The sequence below is a fragment of the Gossypium hirsutum genome, chromosome A12 (assembly GCF_007990345.1).
Source record: "Gossypium hirsutum isolate 1008001.06 chromosome A12, Gossypium_hirsutum_v2.1, whole genome shotgun sequence".
NCBI lineage: Eukaryota > Viridiplantae > Streptophyta > Magnoliopsida > Malvales > Malvaceae > Gossypium > Gossypium hirsutum.
Window position 1 is genome coordinate 5,176,867 of NC_053435.1, and position 21,395 is coordinate 5,198,261.

Below are 21,395 nucleotides of genomic sequence, written 5' to 3' on the forward strand. Positions count from 1 at the left end.
AATAATTCGGTTTATTGTCGGATCATAATCAATGTTCATTCCTTCTCAGAAAACAAAACATTAGTAAAGAGTTAAGTGGAGGGGTAAGCGTAAAAAATGGTGGATGATTTGCATTGGGCAGCTCTTTTGATGGTGGTTATCTTGGCCTTACCCATCACGCTTATGATGCTTTCATTGAATGTAACCTGCAATGCATGGACACAGTTGAATAGCCAAATTCCTACTTAAATCATGTACTTGTAAAATTTCCATAAAATTGAAAAACAACCAAGGAAACAAGCCACATTGCCACGAGCATCCTTTTTAAGCTTAAAATTGGAAAGCAATAATCCAAAGTGTATGTACATAAGCAAGTGCGTGGGTGAAATATGGGATGATCCAAGTATTGCATAAGCCTATATCAACACGGTCTCGGGTATATCATCGTGTTTACTAACTTATTAAACACGCCCAAAAAAGGAATCAGCATGTATACCCCATAATCTGTGGTTTTGCTAAGGCACCAGGCCACTCATCTTACATGTCTTACATGAGAGCTCTTTGCTAAAAGTTTAAAAGCATCCAGTTGTGATGAATTACTGCCCAGAATTTCCCAGGAGTCTCTCAACTGCAGCATGGACGTTTCCCGCAGTAGCACGAAGTGCTCTGATATTCTCTTGTGTATCATAGAAGCCCATTTCTTGGAGTTGTGATAATTGCGTGGCATACAGTTCTTCTGGGGGAACTGGGAAAACAATCAACATGAAATTAGTAGTGAACCACAAGAAAGCAAAGTCTTCATATAATAGATGTGGAAACATTAAAGAATGCTAACCATCAGGTTGGTTGGGAACACTGAGGCCGCCAGCACCTAGACCACCAAACATATTCATCAACAAATCCAGACTAGCAGTAGGGGGTGCTCCTGAAACCGCAATTAAACAAAATGTAAGTGCAAAATATAAAGATGGATGAAAGAAGAGCTGCTAAAGGGAGGTGGCAAAGCAATTTAGAGTTCAATGTTAGCGCCCTTGACAGTTCAAGTACTTTTGATGCGGCTCCTAGAGAATATTCATAACTATAGTTTGGACTGGTTTTTATTCCGTACCTGTAGTACCACTTGTCTGTGTTGAATCTCTGCAAGAAAAGCCATTTATGGTTTTAAAACTAAGCAATGAATCATAAAGGCCCGTTTAATATCCATGAATATTTTTAGAAAAATGCCAAGACTAATCAAATCTAGTTACAAATAAATTATATAATACAGTTGTACATAGGCACAAAAAGATCTATGTTTGACAGATCTAAATTTTACCATGGTCGCATTTTCAGTTGCGGTTGCAGTCATGAAATCTTTTTCCCCAAATTTGCAGAATCTCTTACAGGAAATAATAAATGTTCTAAGAATAAATTTTATTTTTAATGATTTTTAAAGTGTTTATAACATCCTATGATATTGTATTTTTATGGAAAATATATATTCACAATCTTTCATCATTAAAAACCAAATCTACATTAAATTTAGTGAGTTTTATTTTATAATTAATTAATATCTTTATCACAAATTCCTTTTAATTATTATATGATAGATCACATTTTTAACTGCAAAACTTTAATTATTTTCTTTGAATTATACAAATTTCATCTGTAACTTATTAATTTTGCCCTTAATAAAGTTTTATACAGAAGTATCTATAAAAATTTCCTAAAATTTCTTCTAAGAATTTGTGTAAAAGAATACTTGGGTCTGGTCCATTCGAATGACTTGACCATCACTCAAATGAAAACCCACCTCCCAAACAAATCTCACTCACCCACCCATAAGTTACAATTTCCTTGACCCTGCCATGCCATTCTCTCTTCTTCAAAATCATCCAAAGTAAAAACACCCTAACCCAGTCTGAACAGTAGAAAGTGTCATTAAAAAAAAAAAGTAAAGCGACTTGATTGAATCTAAATGAGACATGTTCAAGCCAGGACGATCAAAGACTTATTGTTAAACAAAAGAGAGAAGCTGTAAGTGTAGAGAGAGAGAACAAAAACCAGAGGTTTGTTTCCTTTCTCTTGTTTGTTTAGTTACTTTTCCTTTTATTCTTTAATTTTTTACTTTCCTTTCTCACATCTGATCTCTAGTCCACACCTCCCTTCTCTCCCTGTCTCATGTCACTCTCTTTGTTTAACCAATGAATTCTTTCAAAATGTAACGGGGTAGTGGGAATAACAGGTTACAGCCACTATTTGCCATTAGACTGCTTTTCATGGGCAACTAATTGCATGTTATTGGCGTGAAATTTTTTCACAACACTATTTAAGGTTTTATTGTTGGCAGATGGTGTTGCAACCACAACATAGTGGCTGCAACACTGTGACGCCATTGCTATTTGAAACCCGGATGTTTGATCAAGAAATCAGACATTAATTAACTTCAGAAAATTATTCTGATATTTGGAACAGCAGCATGCACACTTAGGACAACCTTAAAAGCATGAAGAGAAAAAGGCAACTGAGATTTTAGTCACCAGTTAGGTACTATCACTTACTGGGATGTTTGCTGTCGATTGAGCTGAGACATAAGAGACTGCTGTAAAGATAGCATTTGCTGCAAGAAATAAAAGAAGAAAACTAGGTAAAGTAGAACATAGGTGACTTTTTTGTCAAAACATTCCTTGAAAAATATCAAATAATCTGATATTACCCAGTGGGGTAGCATTAACTTCCCAATAAGACCATATCAGCTAGGATCCCATATAAAAGAAAGAAAGATACAAAACCATAAAGTCATGTAAGCATTTTAAGAGAACTCAGAGATGTATATATATGGAGAAGAATATACCTGCATTGTATCAGGGGAAAACAACTGACGAAGTACTTCTGGGTTTTGCATCATTTCTCTCAATTGAGGATTCAAATCAAACATTTCACGAAGTTGGGGGTTGAGGTTCATAATCTAAAAAGTAGAAACGGGTTATAAACATATGGAAATCAGCAAATAAAAATTCCTTGACAGAAGTGATTCTTCAATGACCTGATTCATATATTGGGGATTAGACATTATGCTCTGCATCATCTGTGATATAGCTGGATTTTGCAACAATTGAGTCAACTGAGAAGCATCTGGCATTCCATTCAACATGGGTGGCATGTCTGGAAGCCCGGGACCTCCCAGACCACCAATACCTGGTGTCCTAGCATCCCCAGCAGGATTTGACCTCGCAGTAGTATTGGTCTGGGTTACACCTGACAATTTGCAGCATGCAGCATTTCATCAGGAAATCTGGATTTAAAACAAATACACAACAGTAGTAAATTGCATTTAAAGAAAACAAAAGATTTAGATATTCTAGTTCACTCTATTAGTTTTCACGCCACAACTCTGGTAAGACATTATTTTTCTTTTCTTAAATATAAATGAATCCCATATGTTGGAAAACACCAAAACATAAGATATAATAAATTCATAATCATGCAACAGTAAACATGGACAACAAGCTACGATTAGGTTAGTCTCAAACAATCATTCATCCCACAAGTGCACAAACCTAGTATAATATTCCATTTTGAACATTTAAGATATTCTAGTTTTACGGAGCAACTGTAGTAAAATATTCTAGGTCACATCACTTTAGCTTACTGTGAAACTTTTATATATGTGAAAGAACCCCACTCATATTGCAAACCGTCAAAAGAAAAGGTTATATAATTCATAATCATGAAAAATTAAACATTGCATCAATATATACTTGGAGAATCTAAATCAAATCATTCAACCCACAATAATATGAACTTAGTTTAAAGGTTTATTTGTCCATTGATCAAATAGATATAACAAAATTACTTAGACCATCAGCTTTCAGCATCATTCTTTTTTCCAGCAAACACAATTGTGTTATTATTAATCAGTAACATTCTGGATTCAAGGAGCCTACCTTTCTTATCTGCAATAGGACTAGCATGCACACAGTTAAAAAAATATGCATGTTTTACCAAAGAGTATGGCTAGACAGAGAAAATGTATTAATGAAATTCCCACCTCTAACAGTGTTGTTCCAAGGGTTAGGAAGAGGATTTGTGTTTGGGGAAGTTTGTCCTTGAATGCTTTCAGAACCAGTTACAGAAATGTTACTAGGTGAATCCCTACCTTGAGAACCGCCTTGATTGCCCAAAAGAGCTGCGAATGGGTTTGAACCTGGAGTATTTCCATTATTTCCAGCCATAGTTGTAGCATTCAAAAATGGCTCCTGAACATTTTCATACATACGCCTGAGCATGTTAAATCCCTCAGGAGAGGATTCAATATTACTCATAGCCCTGTCAGTGTTTCGCATCATTTCACGCATGAGTTCAGGATTCCTAGCAGCTTCCAAAGTCTGTCGCAGAATGCTAGGATCATTAAGTATATGCCCAAGCTCTGGATTCCGGTCAATAATCTCACGCATTTGGGGATTGCTCATAATCAAAGTGCGCATTAACTCTGGGTTATTCACCAAACTTTGAATAGCAGGTGTATTCATTATTTCCCTCATCATGTTGGGATTTTGAGTTAGTTGTTGCTGTACTTGTTCAAATTCAGGAAGTCCTGATCCAAACAAACCAAAACTACCTCCGTTACCACCAAGCAGATTAAGTCCAGGGAAAATTGATGCTCCCAGACCAGCACCCTCATTAGAACCAACACCACGAGTGACCCCTGGTGTAGTATTAGGAGTTCCAACATTTGTAGTAGCAACAGGAGGAGGGGCTGATGAAGATGGGGCAAAACTACGGACCATATGAACAGTATGATCAGCTTGCAAACCTTCAATAAATGTGAAGAAAGTAAAATGATCAAGTGATCATTAAGTACTAGTGCATAAATTAAGCACGTATTACAAAGATACTTTAACCCTCCCCTGAAGTAGATTTATCTTCAAAAGTAAGCATTACATACACCACATATATAACTGTAAGCCTTAAGGTCTCACAATATTGATGACTGAGCTACTGACACATATTACATTGCATCATCAAGTTTTCAAAGTTGTTTAAACTGATCAAGGTGTTCAGATTGGCACTCATACAAATGTCTGTGTTGTATGCATGTACTGAACAACCATTAATCAATCATTAAGACAATGGTGGATGAACAGAAAGAGTTGGGCAGTAAGTGCTACATACATGTGAGATAAATTGCTTGGCTGAAAGAAACATTGATTTAGCAAAGCACATCGATGGCACAATCTTCATCAGCCATCAAAGAGTTCCTCATGTCAAATTATTAATTCATTAACCAAATAAAACTATATCATCAGTCCCCAAATGACTCCCAATTAGAGGTAGTAGTGATGCCTCCCAGTTTATTTTCTTCCAAATACATGGATATAGCTAACCAACAAAAAGATTTGTGATCATGAAACAATCCTCAGTGAATCCTATTTAGACAATCAAATACACGGCCATCTAAACGAGCTCAATATCATTAAAAACAGCTCAACAAAATCAATATTAACCTATTTTCCTGAACTTGCTTAATACTATCGAAACTTATATAATTCAGTAACCTGTTTTTACAGAAATTGAACCGTTTCCAATTACATTTCCGTGTTTTCGTCAAATGGAAAACCCCAAAAATTGAAAACGACTCCTTTTTTTTTTAAATATTCCAATGCCAATTAAAACCTACCGTAACTTTGAAGGGTTTGGTCGTCTTTTAAGATTCGGCCTTTATAAATCAATCGTTGCTGATCAGCTGGGATATCGCAACTCTGAGCTAAAACAACTTTGAAAGATCCAATGGTTGATTCGAGTTTGGTCCTAACCGTAAATTTTGAACCATTAGAGCATCGGATATTAACCATTACTCCCTCTTCTTCTCCTCCTCCATTGTCACCGAGTCCTGACTCACTCGAATCGCCATCCCCACCCATAATCTGACTCTCTCAGATCGATTAAAAACCCTAACCCCCAGAAAATTAGACAAACACGAAAAACAATTTCCTTTCCCTTACCTTTGGTATAGCAAGTTTGTATTTCCTTTTCCTTTTTTATTTTATTCAGGGAGTAAAAGTATTTTCTTTAAAAAAAATTCTGAAAAATTAAAGAATTGGATGAAATTTATAATAATAAAAAAATCGTGAAAAAGAGAAGAGAAAAGAAAAGGATTTCTTTTTGTTTTTTTGGAGAAAAATGGGGATTTTCTAAATTCTAACAGAACAAAGCCTTGCCTTTGTGAAACAAACAAAGGGGAGAGAGAAAGGAGTGGAAAATAAAATCCGGATATTCTTTCCTTTTTCCTTTTCACTTAAAAACAAAGGATTTGGCATATAAACCAATAGGGCTATGCCATGTATATACCCTAGAAAATGGAAGGCCTTTTATTTTGGTCTTGAAAATGGGCTCAGGGTTGGCATGCATTTTGTCCACCCCTATATATTTATTGCCCACTTAAATCTAATCAATCGTACGCTACCACGTGCTAGTCGACGATGTTATTTTAATATTGTTATTCGAAAAATCTTAAAATTATTTTTAAAATTACACAAAAATTCAATAATAAAAAAATTCAAAAAATATTGAATTAAAAATATATATACTAAAATCATTTAAAAATAGAAAAAAAATTATAAAATTACAAAAACAATATAAAAAATCTAAAATTTAGAAAAATATTAGAAAATTTAATATTTTTAAAATTTTATTAATCACATTTACCTAAAACTTGAACATGAGATCATTACCTCTTGGAAGAATATTACCTATTATAATTGTTTTATAATTAAATCCATTGGAATTGATAATCGATAGAAATAAAACCATTTTTAATTATTTAAATAATTTAAAAAAAGTATCCAAATTTATCACCTAAAAAATCTACCAATGGGCAATTTTGGTGGATTGAATTATAAAATAATTATTATTGGTGGTATCCTTTCAAGAGACAATGATTTTATGTTCAAGCTTTACTACATGTGATTTATAAAATTTTAAAAATATTAAATTTTCTATTTTTTTAAAAAAATTAGTAAATTTTAATACTTTTTTTGTTTATACTAATTTTAGTAATTTTTTAAAAATATTTTTTGTATTTTTTCACTTTTAAAGTTTTTTCGGATAATGGCATCATAATGATGTCATTGCATGACACATGGAAACATATTATTGGCTCGAAATCTCAATGACCTTATTTTAATGTGCAAAGGTATAAACCGACGATGTCTGATAACATTAAGGGCTAAACTAGACCAAAAAAAAGAAAGAAAAAAATTTAAAGACCAAAGTGGATAAGTGATATACTTCATAGACTAAAACAAAATTAAGCCTTCTTTTTTTCTTTTTTCTTTTTTCTTTTTTCTTTTTTCTTTTTTTTTGTCTTATTAACGAAATCAAGAGATTTTTATCTAAGCATTTTGAGATGAAAAATATTGGGTATACCTTTTTTGTTTTAGGAATTCAGATACATTGAGACCGATCTCAGGGTATTATTAGATTGTCACAAAAGAGTTATATTGATAAAGTATTCAAAGGGTTTGGCATGCAAAGTTATAGACCAAGTGACACCCCAATTGCTAAAAAGAAAAATTTAGTCTTACTCGATGCCTTAAAAAATAACCTTGAAATGCAAAAGGTTTTGTATGCAAAAATAATAATACTATTTGAAAAATTATATAAATTTACTTTAATCAAAGTTATTAAATGTGTCTCTACTTAAAAATATATTTTAAGTTTAACTGTAAAATAATTTTAATATTTTCGACATTAAAAGTTAATTTTTAAAAATATACTTTTATATTTGTGTCAATTTATTTTATAGTTTGTATTTATTATAATTCATTTAACTTATATTCTTGGGAAGCTTCGATTGATGGGCCGGGTCATGTCGTTAAAGGAGTATGAACAATGCTCTGGATATTTCAATATATCAACATTTAATCTAAATATCACATGAAAATATTGATGTGAAAATTAAGTATATTTATATATGCATAATCTTATATTCATACAAAAATTATTGATTTTATTTTATAATAATATATTTGAAAATAAAATAAGTCTATATGCATCAATATTGTAAACAATAAATATAAATATTTTTAAAACCGATTAATGAATTAAATATACGTATTATTATAATTATTAAATATATATATAGTTTTATTTTTAGATTTTATATTTAACAAAATTAAATTTTAATTTGGAAATTTTTTATTCCTACCAAATATAGTCTAATATTTTTATTATATAATGAGGGTGTCGGATATATTAACAAAATATGCAAAAAACAAATTTATTCTAAAATTGTTGCTATATTCTTATAAGGAATTTATCTTGAATTATTTTTTAAAATATATTCATTAGTTACATATGACAGGTTATTATCGTGACATATTTCAAATTATAAGTTATGTCAGATAGAATAGTTTTTTTTTCCTATTATTGTTATAGTGTATATCTATATAATATTTTGTTAATAAATAAACTTTTATTAATTGTTATAAAATGTAATTAATGAAAATTTTATTTTTTATATGTAGGTTTTTTTTGGTGATATGAATTTAAATATATTAAGTTAGAGTGTATTTAATAATTTATTGAAAATTTTCATTTTATTAGAAAATAAAATTTTAAATTTAATGCTTTAAATGTGTTTGATAATCATAATAAATTTTCAATAAAAAAAATGTTGAATAGAATAAGTACGTAGATAGCTGCTTTTAACTTAATGTTGAAAATTAAGTTGATTTTGTTTTTAGAAAAAAAACTGCATTTAAAATAATTTTTTTTAATTTTTAAAAATAAATGAAATATTCAAATTGGTATATTTAAATATTAAAATTATTCAAATAATATAAAACATTATGTTAATAAAATTAGAATTATGAATTAATCAATTTTTAAAGTTGAAGATATTTTATTATTAAACAACATAAATATAACTAACATAACAAAAAAAAATCCAACATTTATAAAATTTTATATTGGAATTTTTATACATAAATTTTAACACTTAATTATTTTAGTTTATCAAATCACAAATTAGTTATCTTATGATTTTATACAAATTTAAATAAATAAAATCTTTATGCATTGAACTAAGCACTAAACTAGTACAAAAAAAATTACATTTTTAAAAATCTTTACAATATTTAAATGTTTTATTGAGTTGATGTATCATAAAATTATTAAAAATTTATTATTTTTATAAATAAAAAACATTATTTTATCTATATTTATTTTTTTATAAAAATACATGTGCTAAAACCTCACCCCTAGAAGAGGCCCTCAAAATGGCTTCATATAAATAGAAATGAAAAAAACAAGTGTACAAGTAGAAAACCAGATTCTTATTTCACCTAATGCCAAAGTTTTACAATCATCTTAAAATTTTAAAAACGAAGAAATTTATTCAACACTCAATTTTCATTACAAATTGATTATTTGGATAAAAAAGAATATAATGCTGGAAATCTAAGAATAGCAAATATAAAATGAGAAAAGCAACAAAATTTAAGACTTGAGGGAGAACCCAACCTTACCTTCCCCAAGTAATCACCCAATCTTAGCAATGACAGCATCAACAACTTGTTGTGTGGTGCTATCTCCACCAAGGTCTTTAGTCCTGTACTTTCCCTCTAAGATTACATTTTTCACCGCTTCCTCAAGTCGATTAGCAAATGCTGGAAACTGGAGGTGCCTCAACATCATGGCAGAAGACAGAAGCAAAGCCAATGGATTTGCCGTTTTTTGCTCCACCATCTTTTTTTTTCCCACATTCCCTGCCGATGCACCTTGCTCAAATACAGCATGTTCAGCTCCTACATTGCCTATAAATTCCCACAGGATAACTTATATAAATTTAAGTAAACAATATTAATATGAATCCAGATCACAATATTAAGTAATTGATACCTCCAGGCATGACACCAGTACCTCCAGCAATGCCGGCGGCTGTATTTGCCACCAAATTTCCATAAAGATTAGGAGTAATCTAATAATGACACAGACGAAATTCAGAAAGTGAAAATTTGTCAGAAGGTTAAAGCACCCAAGTTGCAAAAAGTGGCAGACAAAGTCTATGTTCCTATCCCATGTCAAGAAAATTTGGAATTTATGGCCAATCATTATTTTTACGTTGAACTAGTTTTAAGAGTCCTTGTGTATATCACAAGAATGTACTTAAAAAATCATGATGCTAGGTAATCTCGCACTCGGAAAGACCTTTCAAAGGATCATTTTCCTCTAAATATCTTAAAAGATTTTCCAAGTGTCATATATACCACGTTACCCATACTACTACGGCAGGTGTACTCAATTCTAAGTGTTTCAATAATTCTAGAATAATGTGTTAGACATATATTTTGGATATTGGTACTTAAAACAAAAGAAAGAGTCCCTCAATGGATACTTCAAGAGAAAGTTCAATACAGCAACTGGTAATTACATATACACTAGCACACAATGCATAAACATCATTACTTACCAAGATGGACTATGACAAGAACCAAAATTAAAGAACTCACATACCATCACATCAAATTGTTCTGGTTTTGAAACAAGTTGCATGCAACAGTTGTCAACGATGATTTCGTTGTTAACATTAATGGAAGACAATTAATAATGGTTGCCATTAACATTAATGGGAGACAATCAATAATGACAACCACCAACTTTGGAAAAGTGGCAAGGGATAATTTTTTTTTGGTCCTTGAGATAATGGGCTATTTATTGTTTGGTCCTTGAACCTCAACTATAAATAGGCCTTCTCATTTCTCATTTCAATTCATCCCAACCAATCTTTCTCTCTTAGTTTTCTCTCTTCTCCCATTTGAGAATTCTTAAGGAATTCTATTTGTTTGTAATATTTTGGAGATAGTAAAGTTATCATCTGGTGTTAGTGCCCGAGGACGTAGGTATAATTTACCGAACCTCGTTAAAACTCTTATGTTCTTTTTGTCCTATTTTTCTTTCAATATTTGAGGGTATAATAGTAGTATTTAATTGTGCTATTAAATTACTATAGAAGGGATATTCTGACTAAGGAAAGACTTGGTATTTAAGAGATCCATGTGATCCACCTCTCTTCCCTGGGAATTAAACTTTGTGTGACTTTTTAGTACAATAATTTACACGCTTCCGACCCTATTGGAACAACAAGTGGTATCAGAGCCGAAGGTTAATCATAGTATGCTCTGTGGTTGCAGTTTGAACTGATCTTCCACATCAGAAAAGATTTCCTTAGGTATATTGAAAGATTATGGAGAAAACGGTCGGTGTAGGAGCTTCAACATCGTCCATGTGGACAAGACCGACAATTGCAAATGCAAGACTGGCCGTGGAGATCTTTGATGGCACGGGCCATTTTGGTATGTGGCAAAGTGAGGTTCTAGATGCCCTTTTTCAGCAGGGTCTAGACATTGCCATTGATGAAGAGAAACCAGATGATGTACAGGAGAAAGATTGGAAGGCGATCAATCGGTTGGCATGTGGCACAATTCGATCATGCCTTTCTCGAGAGCAGAGGTATGTTTTTCAAAGGAGACTTCTGCAAATAAGTTGTAGGTGGCACTTGAAGAAAATTTTTTGAAGAAAAACAGTCAAAATAAGCTCCACTTGAAGAAAAGACTGTTTCGCTTCACATACGTCCCAAGTACCACAATGAATGATCACATCACCAAATTTAATCAGTTAGTCACTGATTTGCTGAATATGGATGAGACATTCAAAGATGAAGATTTGGCTTTGATGCTGTTGGGGTCACTTCCTGAGGAGTTTGAGTTCCTAGAAACTACTCTACTTCATGGCAGGAGTGATATATCTCTGAGCGAAGTCTATGTGGCCTTATATAGTTATGAACAGAGAAAGAAGGACAAACAGAAAAACTCAATCAGAGATACAGAAGCTTTAGTAGTCCGAGGTCGTTCATACACTCGGAAGAAAACTCAAAAGGGGAGATCAAAGTCAAAGTCCAGACTCGGGAAAGATGAATGTGCTTTTTGTTATGAGAAAGGCCACTGGAAGAAAAATTGTCCAAAGCTGAAGAATAAGGGAAAAGCTGCTGTAGATGCTTGTGTTGCAAAGCATGATACCAGTGACTCTGAACTATCACTGGTTGCATCATCATCGTCGTTCCATTCAGATGAGTGGATATTGGATTCGGGTTGTACCTATCATATGTCCCCTAACCGGGAATGGTTCTCTGATTTAGTAGAACTAAATGGAAGAGTTGTTTATATGGGCAATGACAATGCCTGTAAAACTGTTGGGATAGGTTCAATCCAATTAAAGAATAAAGATGGATCAACCAGAGTTCTGACTGATGTTCGGTACGTGCCCAGTTTGAAGAAAAATCTCATCTCATTGGGAGCCCTGGAATCCAATGGTTCAGTTGTTACTATGAGAGATGGGGTTTTGAAAGTGACATCTGGCGCACTTGTGATATTGAAGGGCATCAGGAAAAATAACTTGTATTACTACCAAGCTAGTACAGTTATTGGAGCAGTCGCTGCAGCTTCCGGCAACAAAGAATTGGACTCAATACAGTTGTGGCATATGAAGTTGGGACATGCCAGCGAAAAATCCTTGCAAATTCTGGCAAAGCAAGGATTGTTGAAAGGTGCAAAGGCTTGCAAATTAAAATTTTGCGAGCATTGTGTTCTGGGAAAGCAAAAGAGAGTGAAATTCGGTACTGTCATCCATAATACAAAAGGTATTTTGGAATATGTTCACTCAGATGTGTGGGGGCCTTCCAAGACACCTTCATTGGGAGGAAAACACTACTTTGTTACTTTTGTTGATGACTTTTCCAAAAGAGTTTGGGTGTATACCATGAGAACTAAGGATGAAGTGCTTAGAGTTTTTCTTAAATGGAAAACTATGATCGAAAACCAGACTGGCAAGAAAATCAAGCGGCTTAGGACGGACAATGGGGGGGAATATAAAAGTGATTCGTTCTTCGATGTGTGCCAAGAGTATGATATTGTTCGACACTTCACAGTTAGGGATACACCACAGCAGAATGGATTGGCAGAGCGTATGAATCGAACATTGCTAGAGAAAGTTCGATGTATGTTGTCCAATGCTGGGTTGGGCAAGTAATTTTGGGCTGAGGCTGTGACATACGCTGGCCATCTTGTTAATCGTTTGCCATCATCTGCATTAGAAAGAAAAACTCCTATGGAGGTATGGTCTGGAAAACTGGCTACAGATTATGATTCCTTACATGTGTTTGGATCCACTGCATATTACCATGTGAAAGAGTCAAAGTTAGATCCGAGGGCAAAGAAAGCTCTCTTTATGGGAATCACTTCTGGAGTGAAGGGATTTCGTCTTTGGTGCTTAAGCACAAAGAAAATGATCTGTAGCAGAGATGTTACCTTTGATGAATCTGCCACATTGAAAAAGGTAGCAGATAAAGATATTCAGACGAGCAATACTCCACAGCAGGTGGAGTGTACTCCAAAACAGGTGGAGTTTGAGCAGATGGGGATTTGCCCAGTTAATAAGTCTAATTCTCCAGCCACAATGGAGGAATTAGAGGTTGAAGAGGTTCTGACCCAAGAACCACTAAGTACACCAGAACCAGTTGCAGTTGCAAGGCCACGGAGAGAAATTCATAAACCTGCTCGATTTACTGATATGGTGGCCTACGCCCTTCCCGTTGTTGATGATATTCCTATCACTTATCAAGAAGCAATGCAAAGCTTAGAAAGTGATAAATGGAAAAGCGCCATGGATGAAGAAATGCAGTCTCTCCGGAAGAACAATACTTGGGAGTTGGCGCAATTACCGAAAGGTAAAAGGGCAATCGGATGCAAGTGGGTATTCGCAAAGAAAGATGGATCTCCTAGCAAGAAGGATATTCGCTACAAGGCAAGATTGGTAGCTAAAGGCTACGCTCAGAAGGAGGAAATTGACTACAATGATGTATTTTCCCCTGTTGTGAAGCATTCCTCCATTAGAATTTTGTTGGCCTTGGTAGCACAGTTGAATTTGGAGCTAGCTCAACTTGATGTTAAGACGGCTTTCTTGCATGGTGAGTTAGAAGAGGAGATCTATATGACTCAGCCCGAAGGATACACAGATGCTGGTGGTAGAAATTGGGTTTGTAAGCTGAACAAATCGCTATATGGATTGAAGCAATCCCCGAGGCAGTGGTACAAGCGATTTGATAGCTTTATGAGAAGGCAGAAGTACACAAGAAGCAAATATGACAATTGTGTGTATTTGCAGAAGCTGCATGACGGATCTTTCATTTATCTACTCTTGTATGTTGATGATATGTTAATCGCTTCGAAGAGCCAAAAAGAGATAGATAAGCTGAAGGCTCAGTTGAATCAAGAGTTCGAGATGAAAGATCTAGGTGAGGCCAAGAAGATTCTCGGCATGGAGATAAGTAGAGATAGACAGAGAGGCAAGCTTTGTTTAAATCAGAAGCAATATCTGAAAAAGGTATTACAATGTTTTGGTGTAAATGAAAACACAAAACATGTAAGTACCCCACTTGCTTCTCATTTGAAACTTAGTGCTCAATTATCTCTGAAAACTGAAGAAGAAAGAGAATATATGGCGAAAGTCCCATATGCTACTGCAGTTGGGAGTTTGATGTATGCGATGGTGTGTACGAGGCCTGACATTTCACAAGCTGTTGGAGTTGTGAGCAGGTATATGCATGATCCTGGAAAAGGACATTGGCAAGCTGTGAAATGGATTCTACGGTATCTTCGAAAAACCGTAGATGTTGGTTTAATTTTTGAACAGGATGAAGCACTTGGTCAGTTTGTAGTTGGATATGTTGATTCCGACTTTGCTGGTGATTTAGATAAACGTCGTTCAACTACGGGGTATTTGTTTACTCTTGCGAAAGCCCCAGTGAGTTGGAAGTCTACCTTACAGTCTACAGTAGCTGTGTCTACTACAGAGGCAGAATATATGGCAGTTACAGAAGCTGTTAAGGAGGCTATTTGGCTTAATGGATTGTTGAAAGACTTAGGAGTTGTTCAAAGTCACATAAGTTTATATTGTGACAGTCAGAGCGCTATTCATTTAGCGAAAAATCAAGTCTATCATTCAAGAACCAAGCATATCGACGTAAGATATCACTTTGTGCGGGAAGTCTTTGAAAAAGGAAAAATTCTACTTCAGAAGATTCCGACAGCAGATAATCCCGCAGATATGATGACCAAGGTGGTAACAACAATCAAGTTTAATCATTGTTTGAACTTGATTAAAATCCTGAGAATTTGAGCACCTTCAGGTGTATGGCGCTCGAGAGCGCATTTGTAGGCACTACAAAAGATAGCTTTATCGAATTTGGGGAGTTGAAGGAAGTGTGTGAAGATGTGATTATCCTAATCAAATCTTCAAGGTGAAGATTGTTAACATTAATGGAAGACAATTAATAATGGTTGCCATTAACATTAATGGGAGACAATCAATAATGACAACCACCAACTTTGGAAAAGTGGCAAGGGATAATTTTTTTTTGGTCCTTGAGATAATGGGCTATTTATTGTTTGGTCCTTGAACCTCAACTATAAATAGGCCTTCTCATTTCTCATTTCAATTCATCCCAACCAATCTTTCTCTCTTAGTTTTCTCTCTTCTCCCATTTGAGAATTCTTAAGGAATTCTATTTGTTTGTAATATTTTAGAGATAGTAAAGTTATCATCTGGTGTTAGTGCCCGAGGACGTAGGTATAATTTACCGAACCTCGTTAAAACTCTTATGTTCTTTTTGTCCTATTTTTCTTTCAATATGTGAGGGTATAATAGTAGTATTTAATTGTGCTATTAAATTACTATAGAAGGGATATTCTGACTAAGGAAAGACTTAGTATTTAAGAGATCCATGTGATCCACCTCTCTTCCCTGGGAATTGAACTTTGTGTGATTTTTTAGTACAATAATTTACACGCTTCCGATCCTATTGGAACAACATTCGTCATACTTGATAGTTGGATATCTAGCTGCAACTTCTCGGCAAGACTCTAAAAACAGGCCATCAGCCAGTTTCATGATGTTGGCCTTATGAACAGCGGTAACCTTTTTTCGATTGTTTAAATAAGCATATTCAAATGCATATTTTGCAATCCGCTCTGAACAAAACTTGGTTATCACCTGATCCAAAAAAACAGATAAAATAAATTACCCAATTAAGAAAATGTTTAGATTTTTTTAATAAAAGAAAACAACTCAAATTGACCTTAAGGCTCTCAACCACGCCAGGCACCACCTCGTGTTCGAGACCTTTGTATTCCCCTTCGGTGTTCTCCCTGATTACTACGATATCCACGTTTTCATGTCTGGTTGGCAATCCTGGTAAATTACAACAATCCACCAATGAAGCGTACAAATCCAATTCTCTTCTCAAATGGAGGTTCAGCGAGCTAACTTCACCCCCCTTGGGTGTTCTTAACCCTCCTTTAAGGCAAACTTTGTTCTTCCTTATGGAATCTATGACTTCCTGCGGTATCTGCTTCATGTCGCCGTGAACTTGGTACTTCTCGAAGTAAACCGGTGCGTGCATTGCTTCCATCACTTGTTCCACCGCGTTGGTCACCAATGGACCGATTCCGTCCCCTGGGATTAGGGTTACGGGTCTCGGGGATCCGTCTCCTGGACGAGGCATATAGGTGACGGCTCTAGTTTGGGTTTTGTAGGGAACAAGGTTTCTCAGAAGAGAGAGGGATGTACGTGAGGCGGACATTCTGGAATGATTCGAAGGTGTATGAATGATAATAATATTTGTAAGTTATTGGCGATCGTTTTCAAGGTTAGAGAGAGTGTAGGCGGTCTGTTACAACTTACAAGTTTTATTATTAAGTTTGGGCTGACTAATTCATTGGGTTGTGTAGTTTTGGCCCACCATTGGGCCTCCATCTCATGTAATCTTAATTTATCAAACTTAGCAAATTAAAGTAAAAATTAGGAGAATCAGATTCCAATCTGATCTACCAAAAGTGTTTTATGGTAAAATACATTTTACTCTCAAACAGAAACCTATATATTGTATTCTCAAAGGAAAAATATAAATATAAATTTTGAAAATAACATTATTGATAATGTTCACAAATTCAAACATTGAGGATAATATTATTGAAAGAAATAATTACAAACCTCAACAAAGAAAACGTATATTTGAACTTTTGATTGTTGGAAAGAACAACTGCAGGTTTGAACCTTTGAATGTTGGAAAAAACAATCACAAACAAACTAATACGAAAAATAACATAAAAAAAAAAGTTCCATCTTAAAACTCAGGGCATTGTCTTTCCAGGTAATACATGAAGTGTTTTCTAGTTGTTTTTATCATCTCCGGTTAGTAGCATGTTTATATACACCAACAAACAGCAAAGGCATATATAGGCACAAGGACAAGTCATTTCTGACAATTTTCCAACAAACCCCAAATGAATCTGAATAGCATTCATATATCAGATGAAATTATGGAGTAGAATGAAATCCATGTCAAACTTTTTAGTACAACTAAGAAGGGGAAAGAGGAGGAATAAAAAAAACGAGAGAATAGGGTCTTGACATTGATGACAACCCCAACTGCAGAAACCTATTAGGAAATAGAAATGCTTGCTATCCATTGTAAAAATTTTTGGACACCGTACTAAATAGTCAAAGGTTTCGAGTCTCGATTAAAACCAGCATGGGGATTTAATATCAAGAAAAGACTGCAAGGCCCAACTAAGTGCTTACGGGCTCAGATAACCAGCTCACATCTGTATTTTTACTTGGTCATTTATATGGTATCTCCCATTCGGATCATGATGACTCCATGCACTTGACTGGCGAATAGCAGGCTCTGCAAAGTATTCGAAAAGCAGTTTAATGGGTTGCTGAAGCAGCAGCAGCAGCAGAACTGCCCAATCCCATCTTCTGCCCCAACAGTGAGAGTTGCTCAACAAATTCCATTCCAGTTAAAATTTCTGTTGTTCCATATATGACTTGTTTGGCTGGCTGCTGATGTTGGGCAAGGTCTTGCAAGCTCCCGTACTCAACGTAATTTCCACCTCCGATCATGAAAACAATAGCTTCTTTAAAGGGTCCTTTCAGATGACTGCTACTTGTGCCAGAGCTCGACTTTGAGGCACGAGGATCAAACACAAGGTAAGAATCAATTTCAGGGTTTGGCTTCCCCTCCATCAAAGCTTCCACAGTCCTTGTCAATGCTAGCTGCCTATCACCAGACAATAGGTTCTTCATACCTGCAGTGACAGCACTGATTGACTGACCATAGAGCTTCTCAGCCCAATCAACAATGTTACTTCTACTAGCGGAATTTGCTGATGCCAATGAAACATTCAATGACTTGATCTTCTTCACATACTGAAATGCACTTGTATCAACCTCAGATTCTCTCAGTGCTGCTTCGACAGCTTCTGCTTCTGATGGATTAATGGTTTCTGAAGAGATAATATACATTATGGCAAAACGCAGCTTATCAATCTTGGTACCTTTTCCCTTAAGTACACTCATCAACTCATTTCGATCAATGCCACCCCTCACCATCATGTCATTCTCCTTCTTTACGTAGGCGTCAAGAGACCTCTCCTTTATTTCACCCAAAAGCACTGTTGCAATGTTTGTGTGTTTATCAATGACCTGCTTCCGCTCTGTCAGCTCAGGCAGGGAGTTCACTGCATTCATTAAGTGCTTTGTGTTCCCAATCAAGTCTGTCCCATCAAACTCAGCTCCTGCAGTACCATCAGTCCTTTTATTCACCTCATCAACATCCTTCTTATATTTGTTCAACTGGGTCTCAATCTCAACAGCAACTTCAGGGAATTCCAACGATCCATTTGCCATCCAAAATGGGTCGGAGCTATCCAATTCAAACGATTTCATTCCACCTTTCTCCCCTGGCACACTCAACCTATTAAGCTTCAATCCAAGAATATCATGTACGAGTGGACGGTACCTAAAATCATGTTGTATTCCGGCTGATAACTCGAAATTCCTATCAAAGATGCACAAAATTGGACGCTGAAATGAGCTTACAAAACCCCCGCCTTCAGAAAACAAATTGTTCTTTGACAATAAATGATCCCTCAACTTCTGATCCAATGCTGAAGCAACCATCTCAGCTGGTCCACCACGCGGGCATCTTATTATGGGCACGACTGCAAGTGTAGCTAAAACACAAAATAATCCATTAACAACCCTCTCTATAATATCCTCAATCTCTTTGTCCCCAGCGGATGGATCATTCAATTGCACATAAGTAGACTTCTGGGATAAAGAGAACAAATTATCCTCCAATGTCACAAACTCCAAATACTGATCATGAACCTTTGAGATCCTATGGATTGAATCCGAATTCAAAGTCCCAGAAGCAAGATCCTCCAAAAGCGGCCTTGGTATAGACGAAGAAAAATTCAGATGGAAACTATCGTATAGAGAACGGGATGCATCAGCTACTATTCTTTGGATATTGGGATTATTAGGCTGAACAAAATACACAGCAGGCACATCATGGACAGGCTTTCGGTCCTTGTCAATAAGAAAGTACAAGGTAACACCATGTTTTCGTAGATCCTTAACATGGATCAAGGGGGACAGTATATTTTGACAAAATTTGTCATAAATCAAGATCTTGTAAACCTCTTCATTAGCAGTTCCAGAGGGATTCACAGGCTGGTTCAGATTCAACATTCGAATTATACATTCTGACAAAATAAACAGAGGGAAAACACCCAATAAGATCAAGGATCGAAAATGACAGATCAAATTCAACAACCCCGTAAAGCAAAACTAGATCCAAAGTTATAAACTTTAACGAAACAATGGCGGGTCTGCTCTAGATTTTAAGGATTTCGATTCAAAGAATAATAGATCAAATTTAACATAATCTTAAAAAAGTCAAAACTAGAAAAGGGAATTTGTTCCAATTGCATCGATATCAAAATCTACAAAGGGAAATTAAATGGTAATTGGAGGGGAAAGGGAGAGATCTAAAGAGAGAAATTACCTGTTTGTTTCTGGCGAAGATTGAGAGCCATAGGAGAGTTGGAAAGCTGAAAGCTAAGCTCTTTGTATCGTTGATTTAGTGGTAATAACAAAAAGCTTCCGGAATTGAGAAAGCTCTCTTCTCTCTGTCTCTTTGTTGAAATTTCGAGGGAGTTAAATGAAATCCACCATTAAAACTTCAATAGTAGGTTCCTCTGCGGTGAGCTTATTGTACCATTCTACACTTGGTTATTGATATCTCGCCACGTCATTCAAGTGATTCAATCTAATTTATAAACATGTTAAATAGGATTTCAATGTTAAAACGGATTTGGCATTGCCATCTATTTTGAAGAAATAATATTAAATAAAGCATGACTTGTACAAATTTTTATTTATTTTCCTAGCAATAATAAAATGCAATTAAATTGATGAAAGTGATCCAATAAAAAATTATTAATCTATAATATAATAATATGTATCGAATCACGACTTTAGAAAATTTTTTGAAATAACAACAATAATATTAATAAATTCACATATAAAAATAATTATAATTTAAAATTTAAAATTTTTAGTTAAAAAAAGTTGAAGTAAAAAAAAATGGTTGTAATGTTTGAGAATCCAAATCAAATAGATGTTTTTCTCTCTCTCCCGATTAAAGTTAGCGTTGAACATCAAGTAGCATTCTATAGCAATTAAAATTTTAAATATCTTAATTATTATTTAATTAATATTATAGTTATATACCAATTAAAATTTATGTTCAACATTATAAATAGTATCCCATAATTATATTTCATTAAGTAGCGTCTAAGAAAAATTATCAATAAAAAATTTAGAGATGGTTAGCATTAATAAATTAGAATTATATATATAAAGAAATTTTTTTATATATATAAATAGAAAAGCGATGATTTTTAAAAAAGACAATATTAAATCAGATTCAAACTACAATGGCACCTAAGAAAAATTAAAGATTATTTTAATTAATGGCAAGGTAATATAATATAATGATTTTTTTTATAGTTACGTTGTATGTTGTTTATACTATGTGAAACAAACACTCTTCAAATCGTTATTTTTTGTATTTATCTGTTATTTGTTTGTTATATGTGAAAAGTGTTTTGTAAGTTTGTTTTGAAAATAAAGTCAAATTTAAAAAAAAATAACCATCATTATTACTATAACTGAAACCACATGCAATGCATGTGACTTTAAAAACTAGTAATAAAAACTAAACACGTTTAATTGGCAAAGGTCACATTAAGAGCTAGTTTTTCAGTAGTTCAAAAGTGCTTTCTAGAAGTGTTTTTTAGAAAAATTACTTTTGAAAAATGTGGTAGAAAAGTATTGTGAAAAAAGTGTTTTGTCTCATTTTTAATGTTCTCTTTTGCTACTAAAAATTGTGGTTGAAGGTTCAATAGTAGAAAGTTAAAAATTAATTAAGTTATATGATATTTAAATTATTTAATATAATGGTAGAT

At 34.3% G+C, this 21,395-nt stretch overlaps 3 protein-coding genes across 6 annotated transcripts; all 3 read right to left on the bottom strand.

The window, feature by feature from the left end:
* Positions 1 to 285: 285 nt before the first annotated feature.
* On the bottom strand, positions 286 to 6,271 carry LOC107931910 (ubiquitin domain-containing protein DSK2b). Of its 4 annotated transcripts, none has more exons than XM_016863876.2 (8): positions 5,639 to 6,271; positions 4,118 to 4,774; positions 3,005 to 3,216; positions 2,813 to 2,926; positions 2,520 to 2,578; positions 1,088 to 1,116; positions 815 to 904; positions 286 to 724 (listed from the first exon to the last, which is right to left on the bottom strand). In XM_016863876.2, exons 1-8 carry the CDS (start codon positions 5,880 to 5,882, stop codon positions 576 to 578), a joined length of 1,554 nt encoding a protein of 517 aa, XP_016719365.1. In that variant the 5' UTR covers positions 5,883 to 6,271; the 3' UTR covers positions 286 to 575. The 4 variants fall into 4 exon arrangements, 3 of the variants coding, with proteins under 3 accessions (XP_016719365.1, XP_016719358.1, XP_016719367.1); XM_016863869.2 differs by having other exon boundaries at positions 4,010 to 4,774; XR_005906046.1 differs by lacking the exon at positions 1,088 to 1,116 and having other exon boundaries at positions 565 to 724; positions 4,010 to 4,774; positions 5,639 to 6,247.
* Positions 6,272 to 9,395: 3,124 nt separating this feature from the next.
* LOC107921203 (isocitrate dehydrogenase [NAD] regulatory subunit 1, mitochondrial) lies at positions 9,396 to 16,594 on the bottom strand. The gene is made up of 5 exons (XM_016851088.2): positions 16,154 to 16,594; positions 15,897 to 16,068; positions 10,477 to 10,544; positions 9,862 to 9,940; positions 9,396 to 9,776 (listed from the first exon to the last, which is right to left on the bottom strand). Exons 1-5 carry the CDS (start codon positions 16,577 to 16,579, stop codon positions 9,502 to 9,504), a joined length of 1,020 nt encoding a protein of 339 aa, XP_016706577.2. The 5' UTR covers positions 16,580 to 16,594; the 3' UTR covers positions 9,396 to 9,501.
* Positions 16,595 to 17,361: 767 nt separating this feature from the next.
* LOC107931906 (SEC1 family transport protein SLY1) lies at positions 17,362 to 20,175 on the bottom strand. Its single transcript, XM_016863863.2, has 2 exons — positions 19,931 to 20,175; positions 17,362 to 19,628 (listed from the first exon to the last, which is right to left on the bottom strand). Exons 1-2 carry the CDS (start codon positions 19,959 to 19,961, stop codon positions 17,788 to 17,790), a joined length of 1,872 nt encoding a protein of 623 aa, XP_016719352.1. The 5' UTR covers positions 19,962 to 20,175; the 3' UTR covers positions 17,362 to 17,787.
* Positions 20,176 to 21,395: the final 1,220 nt, after the last annotated feature.